Genomic DNA, 17,451 nt, shown 5'->3' on the forward strand with positions numbered 1-17,451 from the left:
TAGGTTCATATTGCGTTAGGGCGATCCGTTTAACGGATCCGTTACTTAGCAGCACTAACACAATGTAACGGATCTGTTAACGCGCCCATAGACTTACATTATCGTAATGCATCCTAACGCATGTAAAAATCGGCATGCGTTCGCGATGATGCGTTACTTTGTGATGCACCCTCGAACGCGGTTTAGGCTAGGTTCACATCGCGTTAGGGCCATCCGTTTAACGGATCCGTTAAATGGATGCGCTAACACTGATGCCCAAAATCGCTTTTTTGCTACTCTCGTGCTAACGCATGGTACCATTGCGTTTGCATGCGTTAGCAACAGAGGTCTATGCACAGAGAACACGTCCGTTCGCTGTGCGTTAGACCTGAAGTACCCAAAAACGCGGTAAACTGCGTTCGAGGGTGTGTCACAAAGTACCGCATTATTGCTAACGCATGTCGATTTTGACATGTGTTAGGATGCGTTACAATAATGGAAGTCTATGGGTGCGTTAACGGATCCGTTATATTGCGCTAGTGCCGCTAAGTAACAGATCCATTAAACGGATCGCCCTAACGCAATGAGAACCTACCCTTACCGCGTTTTCGGGTACGTTAGGTCTAACGCACAGCGAACGGATGCATTCACTCTGCATAGACCTCTATTGCTAACGCATGCCAACGCAATGGTACCAAGCGTTACCGCGATTGTAGCAAAAAAAGCGATTTTGGGCATCAGTGTTGGTGGATCCGTTAAACGGATGGCACTAACGCGATGTGAACCTAGCCTTAGAACATTAAAGGAGTCTGTGTAATTGTTTAAAATAAAGGACTTTATTCTGGCCGTGTGTTTATTTAACATTACAACTATAGAATTAGTAATGGATAGGTGTCTTATAGATGCCTCTCCATTACTAAGCCGTGGGCTTGATGTCACCTGACAATACAAAGGTGACATCAACCCCATAAACATTATCCCACTTGCCATCGCTACAGGGCAGGTGGGAAGAGCTGGGCAAAGCGCCAGAATTGGCGCATCTAATAGATGTGCCTTTTCTGGACAGCTGCAGGCTGCTATTTTTAGGCTGGGGGGTATATATCAATGGCCCCTTACCAGCCTGAGACTACCAGCCCCCAGCTGTGAGCTTTAGCAAGGCTGGTTGTCAAAAATTATTTAAATAATTAAAAAAACAGCGTGGGAACCCCCTCTATTCTTGATAACCAACCTTACAGCCCCCAGCTGTGAGTTTTGTCTGGTCAATAAAATAGCGGGGAACCCACGTCGGGTTTTTCATGCATTTATTTTCGAACGATAGCAGCTGGCGGCTGTGGAATACCCTGATCATCTGCTCCTGCTGTCACTGTTATTAGTGGCAGCAGGTGTCGGATGATGGGGGGTAACAGTCCTAAAAGCTCCCACCTGCTCTTTCGGACTTTTAGGCTATGTGCACACGTTGCAGATTAGCCTTAGGAATTTCTGGTGCGGATTTTGCCTCTTCTGGCAGAAAACGCAGCTGTGGATGTCGCGTTTTTTGTGCGGATCCGCTTTTTTTTGCGGATTTACTGCGGTTTTTGCCCCTGCGGATTTCTATAATGGAATGGGTACAAAAACGCTGCAGATCCGCAAAAAAGAAGTGACATGCTACTTCTTTTAATCCGCAGCGTGTAACGGGCTGAACAGGAAAACAAGAGTGGACCCTCTGGACCGTGGGAGACCTACCCCTGGGCGAGCGGACCTAGAGTAGAGCCGACCCCTATACAGGGACCGTTAGGAGCAGGCCCAGAGGTCACTTACCCACGGTGGAAGTAGCAAGAGGGACGGCTCCAAGAAGGAAGAAACGAGAGTCTGCTGATGCTGGAGAGGAAGTTCAGGCAGGAGGACCCAGGTAGTCAGAGGACGGTCAGGAGGACTGGGAAGCCGGAGTGGAGGAAGGCTGAGGCAAAACAAAAGGTAAAATAAGACACTAGAAAAGGGAATGACCGGGAACTGGAAGGGAAACAAAGGAGACAAGAACGAACGGAGAGACGAAGGCGTAGACACTAACGGAGAGAGTACACAGTACTAAAGCGGGAAGGGCCAGACGCAATAGCAAAGCTATGACAATCAGGCACCAGGAAGCAGGAGAGCCTGCCTCTTATAGCAGAGGCAGGAGCGGGATAGGTTACTGGGAGAACTGACCTTGGTGACCCCCGGAAGAAACAGGAAAGATACGCCTGCCTCCCCTGGAGAACCTAGAGCGCCTGCGCTGACTTCGCATACCCCCAGGAGAGCAAGGCACCGGAAGGGACGGAGTGACATGGACGCGCCCGGACCCGGAAGTAGAATGCCGGGAATGCGCTGCAGCAGGGGAAGAAGAACTGGTGCGCACAGACCCTGAGCGGCTGGAGTGCGCAGCGACGGGAGCTGACACGACAGGGGAGAGGGAGCGGAAGTGCCTGAACCCAGCAGCAGAGGAGCGATGACGCGAAGCGGTGACGGCGGTAACAGTACCCTCCTCCTTACAACTCCCCCTACGTAAACTGGCAAAAAAATTATTAAGAATACGAGGAGCATCAAAATTCTCCAAAGGTTCCAAGATCTCTCCTCAGGACCAAAACCCTTCCAATCAACCAAGAAAAAATCTTTTCCACGAACTTTCTTAACAGCCAAAATATCCTTCACCTCAAAGACGTTGTCAGCGCTGACTGGTTGAGAAGAGGTACTAGATGAAGGATGGAAGCGGCTAAAGACAGTAGGTTTAAGAAGAGACATGAAAGGTATTGGGAATACGGAGCGAGGCAGGTAATTTCAGCTTGTAAGCGACATCGTTGACTCGACGCAGAATCTCGAAAGGACCTATGAAACGTGGACCAAGTTTGTAGGATGGGATCTTGAGTCTGATGAATCTCGAAGAAAGCCAGACCTTATCACCAGGCAAGAAAGGAGGAGAATCTAAACGCCTCTTGTCGGCTTGTCTTTTCATTCTTAAAGATGCTTTGTCAAGCGTCTCTTTGACTTCGCCCCAGATCGTGGAAAACTCCAAAGCTAAAGAGTCGGCTGCCGGAACACCGGAGACAGGAGAGACTGGTAGAGGCAAACCAGGATGCTGTCCGAATAGAACGAAGAAAGGAGTTCTCGCAGAGGCTTCACTGGAGTGGTTATTGTAGGCAAACTCCGCCCAAGGGAGCAGATTAACCCAGTCATTATGATGAGCATTAGTGAAGTGTCGCAGATAGGCGGCTAAGGTCTGGTTGGTTCGCTCTGCTTGACCGTTGGTTTGAGGGTGATATGCGGAAGAAAAGTCCAGAGACACCCTTAGGAGTTTGCACAGAGCTCCCCAAAAGCGAGAAGTAAATTGTACTCCCCTGTCCGACACGATGTGCAGAGGAAAACCATGGAGTTTGCAGATGTTCTGGATGAAAATATTCGCCAACTCAGGAGCAGAGGGTAAACCGGGCAGCGAAATAAAGTGAGCCATCTTCGAGAACCTGTCCACAAAAAGAATGACTGTACATCCGGAAGAGCAGGGTAAGTCGGTAATGAAATCCATGGCAATATGTTGCCAAGGCGCAGACGGAACTGGAAGAGGAAGCAGACTTCCCAATGGTAGCTGTCTGGGTACTTTGTTCCTGGCACAAGAGGGGCAAGAAGCGACAAATTCTTTGACGTCTTGACGTAACGTAGGCCACCAGTAGTACCGAGAGACGAGGAGGAAAGTCTTCTTGGAACCTGTGTGACCAGCCAATTTAGAAGAATGACCCCAAGATAACACCTTCCTTGTGTCGCAGTTCGAGACAAGGGTCTTACCTGGTGGAGGACGAATCAACTGTAAAAGAGCTACAGTTATGACTTTAGAAGGATCAATGATGTATGCAGGCTCCTCCACAGTATCTGATGGCTTTAAAGACCTAGACAGAGCGTCAGCTTTAATGTTCTTATTGCCTGGCCGAAAGCATAGCTCAAATTCAAAACGGGCAAAAAATGAAGACCATCTGGCTTGTCGAGGGTTTAATCTTTGCGCAGTTTGCAGGTACGCAAGATTCTTATGATCTGAAAAAAATTACAAATGGATGTACAGATCCTTCTAGTAGATACCTCCATTCCTCCAAAGCCAATTTGATGGCTAACAACTCTCGATCCCCAATAGTATAGTTCCGTTCTGAAATCGAAAAGGCTTTAGAGTAGAAACCGCAGGGAGCCATTCGACCTTCGGGAGTCTTTTGCGAGAGCACAGCTCTGGCAGCAGTGGAAGAGGCATCTACCTCCAAAATGAAGGGTTTGTTTACCTCTGGGTGTTGCAAGACAGGAGCGGTGGAAGAAGACTTTTTAAGCAATACAAAGGACTTCTCAGCTTCCGGAGTCCATCCCTTGGAGCAGGAGGTTTTACGGGTGAGAGACGTAAGAGGATGGATTACCCAAGAAAAATGCGGAACGAATTGCCTGTAGTAGTTGGCAAATCCGATAAACCGTTGGATGGCTTTCACTCCGCAGGGTCGCGGCCAGTTAAGAATGGCATTCACCTTTTCGGGATCCATCTTAAGACCTGAATCCAAGATTATGTATCCAAGGAACGGCAAGGAGGTTTGCTCGAAGACACATTTCTCATACTTGGCATACAGGTGATTATCTCTGACGTTGCAGGACTTTGTGAACACTCCTTCGATGCGATGGGAGATCTGGAGAAAATACAAGAATGTCATCCAAATAAACTACTACACATGAGTAGAGAAGATCTCGGAAAACATCGTCGATGAATTCTTGGAAAACCGCGGGAGCATTGCAGAGGCCGAAGGGCATAACTAAATATTCGTAATGTCCATCCCGGGTGTTAAAGGCGGTCTTCCACTCCTCACCGGAGCGAATACGGACTAAATTGTAAGCGCCTCACAAGTCAAGCTTAGTAAAAATACGAGCTCCTCGAAGACGATCAAAGAGTTCAGGAATAAGAGGCAGAGGATACCTATTCTTGACTGTGATATTGTTCAATCCACGATAATCAATACAAGGTCGTAAAGATCCGTCCTTTTTTTTACAAAGAAAAACCCCGCTCCAGCAGGAGAGGAAGACTTTCGGATGAATCCTTTAGCCAGGTTCTTTTGAATATACTCGGACATAGACTTGGTTTCTGCAGCTGAGAGAGGATAAATTCTTCCTTTAGGTGGAGAACAGCCGGGGAGGAGATCATTCGGACAATCGTAGGAACAATGTGGAGGAAGATTTTCAGCCTCTTTCTTGTTGAAGACGTCCGCATACGACCAGTAAGGAGAAGGTAAACCAACAGGAACACAAGTGGATTGAGGAGAGAACACTGGACACACAGACCGTAGACATCAATCATGGCAAGTAGGACCCCACCGTAGCACATCTCCAGAATGCCAATTAAGAGTAGGCTCATGAACTCGGAGCCACGGAAGACCAAGCAAAAAGGCGTGAGAGAGATTCGGCAGAACATAAAAAGCGATTTTTTTTCACGATGAAGAGCCCCGATTTGTAATTCCACCTCTTCAGTAACTAAAGAAATTGCTTCTTGTAAAGGTCTTCCATCCACCGACGCAACTAGGCAAGGAGAGTCCAAGAGAAAACTGGAATGCGAAGCCTCCGGGCCGCCTCAAGACTGATAAAATTACCTGCCGCGCCCGAATCCACATACGCGACTTCGGAGGAACGACCCTGGTTGGAAACAAGTAAAACTGAAAGAGTCAAAGGTTGACAGGAAACAGGATCACCTAGGGAGGCCTCTCTTACCTGTCCTAGGCGGTGGAGTTTTCCGGTCAATCTGGGCAACTGCGAAGAAGGTGAGCGGCACTACCGCAATAAAAGCAGAGACCCTGGGTACGCCTCTCTTTTCGGCACTGCTCTGCCATCCTTACTCGATCCACTTGCATGGGTTCAGGTGGAGGAGAGGTAGAAGAAGTAGAGACAGGGACACGAGGACTACCAGACTGATGGAAAGTAGATGTAGAAGAATTAGGTCTCCTCTCTCTAGCGGACTCACGAGACCGCTCTTGAAAGCGGAGGTCTATCCGAGTAGCGAGGGAGATTAGATCCTCCAGAGTAGTTGGAGTGTCACGTCCAGCAAGCTCATCCTTGATCCGGCTAGACAGACCCCACCAGAGAGCACCCACAAGAGCCTCATTGTTCCACCCAAGCTCCGATGCCAAAGTCCGAAAACGGATGGCATATTGTCAGACAGATAAGGATCCCTGACATAAATTAAAGAGGGACTCAGTAGTAGAAGCCAAACGTCCGGGCTCATCAAAAACCTTACGAAAGGTCTCAAGAAAATCCTCTAAGTGGGAGACTACGGGATCATCATGCTCCCACAAGGGATTAATCCAAGCTAAAGACTCCCCCTCCAAATGAGACACAATAAACGCCACTCTAGCTCGATCCAAGGGGTACTGCTGGGGCAGGAGCTCGAAATGGAGACGGCATTGGTTCAGAAAGCCACATCAGAGCTTGAGATCACCACTGTACCTAGGAGGTTTACCCAGACGAGGAGTCAAGAGGGGATGCTTGTGCAGAAGCAGCAGGGGCGGGCTGTAAATTAAACAGGCGATCATCAATAGATGCCATGTAACTTAGCATGCGGGTCTGAGTATCTTGCTGCTGAGTGAGCTCCTGTTGGAGGCTTGCCAGCTGGGCAGCATTCACAGGGTCAGCAGCTTGCAGAGAGGTCAAGCGTGACTCCATAGTTTTCATGAAGGCCATTATACGCTGCTGGTTCTCGCAAATGGGCCAATTCCTTCTGGGCCGAAAAGGGGGTACTTGCGGGGTCCATGGCCTGATTGTACTGTAACGGGCTGAACAGGAAAACAAGAGTGGACCCTCTGGACCGTGGGAGACCCACCCCTGGGCGAGCGGACCTAGAGTAGATCCGACCCCTATACAGGGACCGTTAGGAGCAGGCCCAGAGGTCACTTACCCACGGTGGAAGTAGCAAGAGGGACGGCTCCAAGAAGGAAGAAACGAGAGTCTGCTGATGCTGGAGAGGAAGTTCAGGCAGGAGGACCCAGGTAGTCAGAGGACGGTCAGGAGGACTGGGAAGCCGGAGCGGAGGAAGGCTGAGGGAAAACAAAAGGTAAAATAAGACACTAGAAAAGGGAATGACCGGGAACTGGAAGGGAAACAAAGGAGACAAGAACGAACGGAGAGACGAAGGCGTAGACACTAACGGAGAGAGTACACAGTACTAAAGCGGGAAGGGCCAGACGCAATAGCAAAGCTATGACAATCAGGCACCAGGAAGCAGGAGAGCCTGCCTCTTATAGCAGAGGCAGGAGCGGGATAGGTTACTGGGAGAACTGACCTTCGTGACCCCCAGAAGAAACAGGAAAGATACGCCTGCCTCCCCTGGAGAACCTAGAGCGCCTGCGCTGACTTCGCATACCCCCAGGAGAGCAAGGCACCGGAAGGGACAGAGTGACATGGACGCGCCCGGACCCGGAAGTAGAATGCCGGGAATGCGTTGCAGCAGGGGAAGAACTGGTGCGCACAGACCCTGAGCGGCTGGAGTGCGCAGCGACGGGAGCTGACACGACAGGGGAGAGGGAGCGGACGTGCCTGAACCCAGCAGCAGAGGAGCGATGACGCGAAGCGGTGACGGCGGTAACACAGCGTTTCCGCACCGGATTTTCCACGTGTACAGCTTTTTTTTTTCTAATTGATTTACACTGTACTGTAAATCAACTGCGGATCTGCGTTTCTGCACCGCAAAAAATGCTGCGGATCCGCAGAGAATCCGCAACGTGTGCACATACCCTAATATAACACTCCTCATTCTCCTCTGCTTGCCGGCAGAGCAGGGGAGAATGACAGCCGACTTCAGCACCAGCCACCGGGGAACAGCGCTTACTGTAGTGCTTCTTCCCTGGCGGCCGTCCGTGTCACACGGAGGACATAAATGTGTGTTCTCCGTGTGCTGGACATTTTGCCGCCCGTGATGATGGTAAAAAATTGACATGTCAGCGTGTTTTGCCCACAGACACACAGTCCATGGAAACACTGACGTGCACTGACCCATTCGGGTCTACGTGTGAAAGGTGCCTAACACAGACCACACACGTCCGTATAATATGCGCAGCTGAACGAGGCCTAAGGCCGGCATCACACTCAGCGTATGGAAATACGGTCCGTTTTTTACGGCCGTAATACGCAGAAAAAAATCCAGAAATCGTGATCCGTATGTAATCCGTTGGCAAGGTGTGGTCGTGTATTTTGCTCATGTAATGTTTCGTATGTAATCCTTATGATATCCGTAATGCGTTTTTTCCACGCAACCTGACAAAATGGACATTTAACGGTTTTGGAGCCTGAAATTAATTTAAATCAGCATCAATAACCCTGTTTAGGGCCTCTACAACAGGTGGCACCCTCCCATATGGCCATTTTGTGGTTTTGCATCTGTTGGTGTGTTGTGGTAACGTTTGCACCATGTCTGACCCACTGCACTTCACCCCAACTCAGCGGGTTTTGTTTAACTGGGTCTTGTCGCGTCGGTTTGGCCAGCCATACCGTGATTGTAGATCCGCGAAGGAGAAGATTGTGGGTGCATCCTCTTTTGACCCAACGCCTCACTAAAGGCCATTTTCAGAGGCTCTACACAGCTCTGCGTGCACATCCTGATAAGTTTTACCTATACTGTCGAATGACAATAGCAACATTTGAGATCTTGTTGGAGACAGTACGTCCAGGACTCGCGTATCAGGACACCAGGATGCGAAAAAGCATATCCGCAGAGGAGCGTCTTCTCCTTACCTTACGGTATGTATTGAACATCCTCACATACTGTATGTTGATGATGTTTTTTTTCAGGGTTGTTTGCTAGCAGCTATTTTCAAATATATGTGTTACTTAGAACAAAACCACAATAAAAATATGTATTTTTAATGTTCTACTTATGTACCCTAGGTAAATATCGATTAATTTCCTTGATATTCCTGTGTTTTTTAGTAAACAACATACTTGCGCTTTTTCATGTTTTGTCTAAACTATTGTTACCTAACTAATATGATTTTTTGTGTTCTTTCAGCTTCCTGTCAACTGGATTGTCTTATGCGGGACTACACCTGGAGCTTCTCATTGGTCGCTCCATGATTTTTGGCATTGTGCACTCAACATGTAGTGAAATATGGGCGAAACTACATGGACTTGTCATGCCTGAGCCAAAAATGGCTGATTGGCTCAAAATAGCCCATGGGTTCAATGACACTTGTGACTTCCCACACTGCATTGGAGCCCTGGATGGGAAACATATCAGGGTGCGTAAGCCGCCGAACTCTGGCTCCCAATTCTACAATTATAAGCAGTTTTTCTCTGTAGTTCTGTTAGCTGTAGTTGACAGTAACTACAGGTTTATAATTGTAGACATTAGGGCCTATGGGCGAACAGGAGACTCAAGGGTGTTAAATTAGTCCATTATGGGTCGGCAGCTATGTGAAAACCAGTTAGACCTCCCACCACCACAACTCCCAGGCTCCAATGCTGAAGCAGTGCCATATGTTCTTGTGGGAGATGAGGCCTTCCAATTGACAAGGAATGTCATGAGGCCTTATCCCAGGCGCAACCTGGATCACCAGCAGAGTTTTTAATTTGAGGCTTTCCAGGGCGTGTAGATGGGTGGAGTGCGCCTTTGGGATTCTGTGTGTCAAATGGCATCTCCTCCAGTCTGCCATTCAGCTGAGTGAGGCTACTATTAATGAAGTTATTAAAGCGTGTGTTGTTTTGCACAATTTTACTAGACTTCATGATTGCCCGTCATCTGTTATTGGTGAAGAAATGTTGCCCAATGTGAGTAGGTCTACACCACATGGCTCTCCTCTGCGCCGTCCCCTTTCTGGAATAAAAGTGAGAGATTTTCACTAATTTTGTTTCTCCTCAGGGTGCTACAGCATAATCTTGCTACAGGGTGCAAGATTATGCTGTTTCTCAGTTGTGATTTCATTATTTTCAAAATATATTATCACCATAAAATATTTTATGCCTAGAGAAACTGTACTCTGTGTGTTGTATTTACTTAATTAACAGATGTTTAAGAAAAGAGCATATGTGTGTGATGTAAGAATGATTGTCCCACAAACGTCAATTGGCTTTTGACAACATTTTTTACTTAGAGCAAAAGCCTTTTGTTGTTAACTTTAAACCATATTTGTTTCATATGGTTTTGGGTTTTTTTCTGTAAACCACAACAGAACAAAGTGCAATTACAGCACAAAGTTAACCAAAACATGGTTAGACGGAACAAATATAAACAAAAATAACTTTGGGTTACAGATTTCTGTACGTTGGTGGAGGTGATGGCGGCAGATCAGGGTCCTGCTCAGGTGGCCTTTGTTGGGCCAATTGTCCTTCACCCTGTGTGGATGCTGTGTGTGGCGGATCCAAATACAGGCTTTGATCATATTGGCCAGTTGGGTATTGGCCATAAGGGATTTGTCTCTGGCCCTCATGCTGCTGAACATATTGGCTGGACTCATAGCCACCCCCAATATGGCCATGTCGTCCAAACCCAGGTTGGAACCAGCCTACAGCACTAGGTCTGGAAAAGTGGGCTGTAGGCTGACATATGGTACGGTGCTGGCCTTGGTTGATTTTGGGTGGGGAGGGGTTGAGGTGTAGGCACACGTGGAGGAGGTGCTTCAAATCCTGATTGACCATGCATCTGTTGAGTTCGTGGAAGGCGCAAGAGGTTATGTGGTGAACTGCCTTCTCTCAATAAATTCCAAAACCTCATAGGGGTCATTTGGGAAGGTGCATAAATCAATCAGGATTTGAATACACCCTCTCACACGTAGCCTCACCTCACAGGGAAGGAGACTAAGTTACCGGGCCAGGCTGCGAGCAAAGGCCTCCTCACCATCATCCGTGGCTGCCCTGGTCAAATAATTGAGGACCCCAGCATCCACATTCCTCTTACTGTCTTGCAGCTCTCTCCTTTTGCGGCCTCTGCGTAAAGGCCCAGCTGCCTGTGGGGAGGACACCAGTGGGACTGTAGGGCTGCTGCTTTGTCCATGCTCTTCCTGGCTTACAGGATCAGGTGTTGCTGAGGGTGGTGGGGCTGCATCTTGGACACTTGTTGCTGTATCTTGGGATGCAGAAGCCGATGGTCCAGGAAGGATGGATGTAGAAGAGGCCAAAGATGGGCCTGCCACCTCTTCTTCTACACCAACCGGATCAATGACAACCTCCGAGTCTGACCCGGTCTCCCTCTCAGTGAGGTTGGACTGTGTTCTGTTATGAAAGAAATAAAATTAATACCCCTAATTAAGAGTTGAGTCAATTGCTAACATAAGTTTATTATACAACTGTGACCTCGTCTCCCGGTACTTACCTACACGCAACCTCCAATCCTCACAAGATCTCCTTCTCTACTCCCTTCTTATCTCCTCTTCCTACAATCGTATACAAGATTTCTCTCGCGTATCACCCCTACTCTGGAACCCTCTACCACAACACATCAGACTCTCGCCTACCATCGAAACCTTCAAAAAGAGCCTGAAGACCCACCTCTTCCGACAAGCATATAACCTGCAGTGACCACCGATCGACCAAACCACTGCATGACCAGCTCTACCCTCGCCTACGGTATTCTCACCCATCCCTTGTACATTGTGAGCCTTCGCGGGCAGGGTCCTCTCTCCTCCTGTACCAGTTATGACTTGTATTGTTTAAGATTATTGTACTTTTTTTTATTATGTATACCCCTCCTTACATGTAAAGCACCATGAAATTAATGGCGCTATAACAATAAATCATAATTGTTTTGTGATGTTTTTACTTACGGTCTTAGATCCATACTGGGATCCAAAAAGGAAAGCCGATCATAGTATTAAATATACTTCGCTTTTTGGTTGGAGCTGCTGACCCACTTCTTGCCCGCTGCTGCCTTTCCCGGCGATATTGGTCCCTGATGCTGCGCCATCGTGTCATAACTTCTTCCACTGCAATGACATGGTAACAAATATTGTATAAGCTCATTCTGCACATTGCTTAAAACAGTTGGCATTGATTGATCATATTTTTACGATGCTAATAAAATGCCTTCTTAAATGAATTTCCTAAAGTTTAAATTGCTTAAAACAACAAAAACATTATACACAAAAAAATTAAACAACACAAGGACAGGGTTCACTCCCCTCTGTACCAGTCTGGCGTTCCCAAAAATATTACCCAACGCAACATCTATATATTATCTATGTACGTAAACCCTTTCTCATGTTCAGTATCTTTGTTTTTGCTCAAAAATCCAAAAAACATAAAAACAGACTAAGCCAAAAAATAATCTGCCAGAAATCATGTAGGTAAAGCATTTTTCAAGATTAATTAATGTCGCAACATGAGTGTACTTACAAAGTTGTGTCTGCTCCGCACGTGGGCGTTGGGCATAATCTGGGAATAGGATCCCACAGATGGTCCTCCAAGCTGCCTCTTTCCTGGCCCGGTTGGAATAGTTTGGATCCCGCTGGTCCCAGATTTCAGGCCTTTCTTGGACGAGGATGAGGAGCATATCAACATTAATTATGGATGCCATGCTGCTTGCAACTCCGTGGAGGCGAGCGCCAGACTTCCGGGATGTCTGTCTGGCTTTTTCAGCTAATTAGCATGTCTGAGCTTCCTGATTGAGGGCTTGGCACATTTGTATTGGCGTATTTCTCACAAGTCACACTGCTGGTCCGTGTGTAATACGTATTTTTCTCGCCCCCATAGACTTGCATTGGCTTATTTTTTTGCGCAATACGGTGACAAACGCAGCATGCTGTGATTATCTACGGCCGTACAAGACCGTATAATACGGATCAGTAAAATACGGCAGATAGGAGCTGGGCCATAGAGAATCATTGTACTGTATGCAATCCGTATTTTCTGCGCCTCTCATACGTCTGTAAAACTCGCTAGTGTGACGCCGGCCTAAGGGTGTGTTCACACAGCTTTCTTATATTCATTTAATTTCTGAATGCAAAATATATGTCCAGAAAGACATTAAGGCTGTGTGCACACGTTGCTGATTTTTCGTGTTTTTTTCGCGATAAAAACGCTATAAAACCGCAAAAAAAACCATACAATATGCATCCCATCATTTAGAATGAATTCCGCATGTTTTGTGCAGATGATGCGTTTTTTTCTGTGAATGTTCATTCATTTTGTGGGTTTTTTTGCGTTTTTCCCACTATAAAATGCATTGGGAAATGTCCGGGAAAAAACAACAAAAACGTGGCAAAAACGCGTCAAAACCGCGGCAATAACGCATGCAGATTTCTTGCAGAAAATTTCAGGTTTTTCTCAGGAATTTTCTGAAAGAAATCCTGATGTGTGCACATAGCCTTAATAATTTGGGCTGTTTGAGGGAACATTTCTTAGTGCGTTTTCAGCACTTTTCGTGCATGGAGCACATTTTTTCTTGGGAAAGGTTCCTTAAATGACGGGGATTTTGAGCTCTTTTGGCTTTTTCCTCACACATCAGCGGCAGCTCGCACACCCCACACGACTGCACCCGGCTCCATCCTCGGCCACTCCGGCTCCGTCCTCGGCCGCTTATTAGCTGGCTCCTAGGACACCGTTATTGCGCGTGACTTGCCTTCAGGAGAGGCGGGTCTGGTGTCTCCTTACTATTGGTTGCTCATAGCTCTTATCTTCGCGGTGATTGGTCGATAGCGTCTATTGACAGGAGGGCGTGGTGTGCAGCTTCGAGTTTGCAGAAGAAGTTTCCTCCTCCGTGCTCTGTGGTGCTGGGTGACCGGACTGCAGCTGCTGTGTGTGTACGAGGCGGCACCATGTTCCGAGCTGTGCTGGGGAGACTCTGCTCCAGGGCATCGCAGGTGCCTCTGGGGGTCCGGATCGGCAGATTTTCTGCTGCTGCCATTCCTGCCCCCAACCCTAAGCCCGACGTCCACTATAACCAGGTAATGGCCCCATGATTGTGTCGGGGGTCAGCGCAAAAGTTTCTCCTAGTTCAGATCGGTGTAAAATCGATCTCGGTCGATGATCAGAATCCAGGTGGCACATGACAGTCCGTATGCAGATCGTATACTCGCAGTCACGTGACTGCACCCGGGTGGCAGGGAATCTCGCCACTGCATTGCACACTATGGCATGATTAGACGATCTGCACTCAGTGACTGCACTCATTTTTCTAGAGCAGCCTGGAAATGCCCTTTAATATATTAAAAGGTAAATATCAAACTTTTAGTGCTACTAAATGGTTGAAATTACGACCATCATGTGATTTCAACCTAAGCTCCCAGCCTTTTTAACAGTTTTTTTTCCATATTGCAATCTGAATTAAAAAATAAATATTAGACATCTTGCCATTTTCACATTGGCCTCAGGTGCCCTTTTTTTAGACACTAGTTCAGTCACAATGAACAGATTTTTGACCATCTTTTGTGTTGAAGCATCTAATGCGCGCGTGCAAAGTTCGTTGTGTTTGGTAGATCCTGTGTTATCAGCTGTGTATATAGGTGGCGTTACCTGTCAGCGTAATCCTGTCTCTGCTAAGGTAACACCTCCAGAAAAGACAGTGTGTCTAAAAAGTCCTGTGTCCAACGTGAAAATAGAAATATAAAAACATTTTTTTTGTGATATGAAAAAAATTTGCCAAAAGTATGTAAAAAAAAAAAAAAAATACATTAATCACAATAACCTGATTTTAAATCAGTTATTTGCTAATGATGATTTCCTTTTTTAAGAAGTAGGAGAAAACCATTCCAGCATGTTGTGGTGTGTGTGTTGTGTGTTTTTTTTTTTTTTTTTTTTTTAATATACCACGCTAAATTGGTGAGGGGTCCGCTTGATTTACTTATGCAATGTAGACTTTGTTTCGCTTCAGTCCTTGGATACTAATTAAGAAAATATTAGAAGAGCAGCAAATATTTGATGTTCAGTACAAAGAGTATTGGAAGACATTTAGGATAAAGAAGAAATACATGTCTTGTATACAAATTATTATTATTTATTATTGCACCATTTATTCCATGGCGCTTTACATGAGAGGAGGGGTATACATAATAAAAACAAGTACAATAATCTTAAACAATACAAGTCACAATGGTACAGGAGGAGAGAGATCCTGCCCGCAAGGGCTCACAATCTACAAGGGATGAGTGAGGATACAGTAGGTGAGGATAGATCTGTTCATGCAGGTTGTAGGCTTGTCGGAAGAGGTGGGTTTTCAGGCTCTTTTTGAAGGTTTCGATGGTAGGCGAGAGTCTGATGTGTTGTGGTAGAGAGTTCCAGAGTATGGGGGATGTGCGAGAGAAATCTTGTGTGCGATTGTGGGAAGAGGAGATAAGAGGGGAGTACAGAAGGAGATCTTGTGAGGATCGGAGGTTGCGTGCAGGAAAGTACTGGGAGATGAGGTAACAGATGTATGGAGGAGACAGGTTGTGGATGGCTTTGTATGTCATGGTTACTGGACTCTTTGGGCAATGGGGAGCCAGTGAAGGGATTGACAGAGGGGAGAGGCCGGGGAATAGCGGGGGGACAGGTGGATTAGTCAGGCAGCAGAGTTTAGAATAGATTGGAGGGGTACAAGAGTGTTAGAGGGGAGGCCACAGAGCAGGAGGTTGCAGTAGTCAAGGCGGGAGATGATGAGGGCATGGACTAGGGTTTTTGCAGATTCTTTGTTGAATAATGTACGGATCTGGGAAATATTTTTGAGTTGAAGTGGAAAGGGCTTGGATATGTGGTTTGATGGAGAGATCAGTGTCAAGGATTACCCCGAGGCAGCGAGCTTGTGGGACTGGGGAGAGTGGGCAGCCATTTACTTTAATGGATAGGCTCGTTGGTGGGGGTCGAGTGAGAGGGGGAAAGATGATGAATTCTGTTGAGAACATCTATGACTCATGAATTGCTTGCATATTTCTCATATATCGTCTGCTCATTGACTGCATGCCGAATGTTATATGGGACTCTACCCAAAGGAATATATTTGTCCTGACAAGATGGCTAATTGAATACTGAAACCAAAAAAGTCCCATTGAAGTCAAATGGGACATAAACACTTTGCCATATTTAAATCAAAAACTCATTGATCCACATATACCTTGTGCTAATAACTTGGCAATAATTCCCGATCTGTATCACTGTATACTCTACTCTGAGAGAAGTGGCCAGAAATCTACAAGAGAATGGGTTGAATCAAATAAAAATAACAATTTTATGAAATATTGATACAGGATTAAACATACAATTATAATAAAATTAAAACAAATGCCACAAGTGGGAGGAACGCTGCTGGCTAGGGACTTAAAGAAGGGGGGGTTGTGTGGTGTCCAAGCCGCGTTCCTCTAACCTTGGACACCACACCCACAAGGTAATGGCCATGGGCTGTTTGACCTTTTCATATGATGTGTAGCAGCATGATATTTAGATATATTGCCTTATTAGGGTCCATGATGATGCTGGCACTTTTTCCCAGCATACAGCAGAGTCCCTAGACATTGTTCAGTTTTGCCTTGGTATATCTGCATGCAACTAAGCAAATACCTGGTACCATCACAACCCCCCACCCCCACCTTTTTGTAAATCACTAGCACTTTAGAGATTATTTAGTATTTGAGGCATCATATCAAAGCTGTGATAGGCAAGCTGTACTTACTACACTGTAGAGAGAGTTATCTTGTGGATCGGTAATTGGCATTAAACATTATAGGTGGTGTGCTTAATGGTGTCCCTAGCCATCAAAAAGGGCAATGTTTCTCTCTGTGGAGCGTGCCAAGCCCACATAAGGAGACTTGTAGGCCATACAATGCTCTTCTGTGAAATTAAATATGCAAATGGCCTCTTCAGAGTGAAAAAAGACTTTAAGGCCAGAGTCACCGCAGTGTATGGCTAACTCCTCCTCCAGACCAGAATATATATTTTATTCGGACTCCCATGACAGCACTACGAGAGAGGGGATCCGCCCTTAAGGAACAGGAAACCTTCAGATAAAGGGCGGCACCTCTCCCATGCATCAGTTGGTTTCCTGTTCCTGAAGGGACTGGATCCTACAGAAGATTCCCTATGAGGATTTCCAGGCCGGCCGGACCGATTCTGGTAGCGAGGGGGTCTCCTACCTCGGCCGGTGCGGAGTACCTGTAGTAGTCACGGTGGCCCTGGCAGGGCTGCACGGCGGTGGCTATTCAGCGAGGAGCGGTCACCGGGGGGTGTCCTGTCTCCGGAGCCGGCGCGTGGTGAGTATGACGGTTCCCCTCCCTAAAATGCTGTGGGCGCCTCTGTGGGATCGGCGGCATCGTGGTGGCGCCGCTCGGAGTCTCCTGGCGAAGTCTCGGCGTCCCACGCTGTTCACAGCGCTGACAGGAAGCGCTCTGGACTCAGGGTGACGTCGGGGGGCGGAGCCGGCGGTGACTTCCGGGTCGCAGAGCTTCTGCGCATGCGCAGGGGCTCCAAGATGGCGGCGCCCACCGGAAAGTGTGCGCCGATCACCCTCAGGTGTCGGCTGATCCCCCTGCAGCTGCAGGGGGGAGGAGAGCAACCGGAAAGCGCGGCACG

General features: G+C 47.2%; 1 protein-coding gene and 1 long non-coding RNA gene across 3 annotated transcripts in view; one reads left to right on the forward strand and one right to left on the reverse strand.

Annotated features, from left to right (window-relative positions):
- Positions 1-1,782: 1,782 nt before the first annotated feature.
- On the reverse strand, positions 1,783-13,500 carry LOC143809735 (uncharacterized). Of its 2 annotated transcripts, none has more exons than XR_013222426.1 (3): positions 11,742-11,888; positions 10,989-11,190; positions 1,783-1,915 (listed from the first exon to the last, which is right to left on the reverse strand). It is a non-coding gene; the product is annotated as an uncharacterized LOC143809735 (long non-coding RNA). The 2 variants fall into 2 exon arrangements; XR_013222432.1 differs by lacking the exon at positions 1,783-1,915 and adding an exon at positions 12,310-13,500 and having other exon boundaries at positions 10,048-11,190; positions 11,742-11,900.
- Positions 13,501-13,617: 117 nt separating this feature from the next.
- Positions 13,618-17,451, forward strand: part of LOC143809724 (aldehyde dehydrogenase, mitochondrial-like) — a 111,325-nt gene continuing 107,491 nt past the window's right edge. Inside the window, exon 1 of the mRNA XM_077292762.1 lies at positions 13,618-13,859. Coding sequence (XP_077148877.1) covers positions 13,731-13,859 — 129 coding nt within the window. The 5' untranslated portion in view covers positions 13,618-13,730. The remainder of the gene's footprint in view (positions 13,860-17,451) is intronic.

Source organism: Ranitomeya variabilis, chromosome 1 (assembly GCF_051348905.1).
Source record: "Ranitomeya variabilis isolate aRanVar5 chromosome 1, aRanVar5.hap1, whole genome shotgun sequence".
Classification (NCBI taxonomy): domain Eukaryota; kingdom Metazoa; phylum Chordata; class Amphibia; order Anura; family Dendrobatidae; genus Ranitomeya; species Ranitomeya variabilis.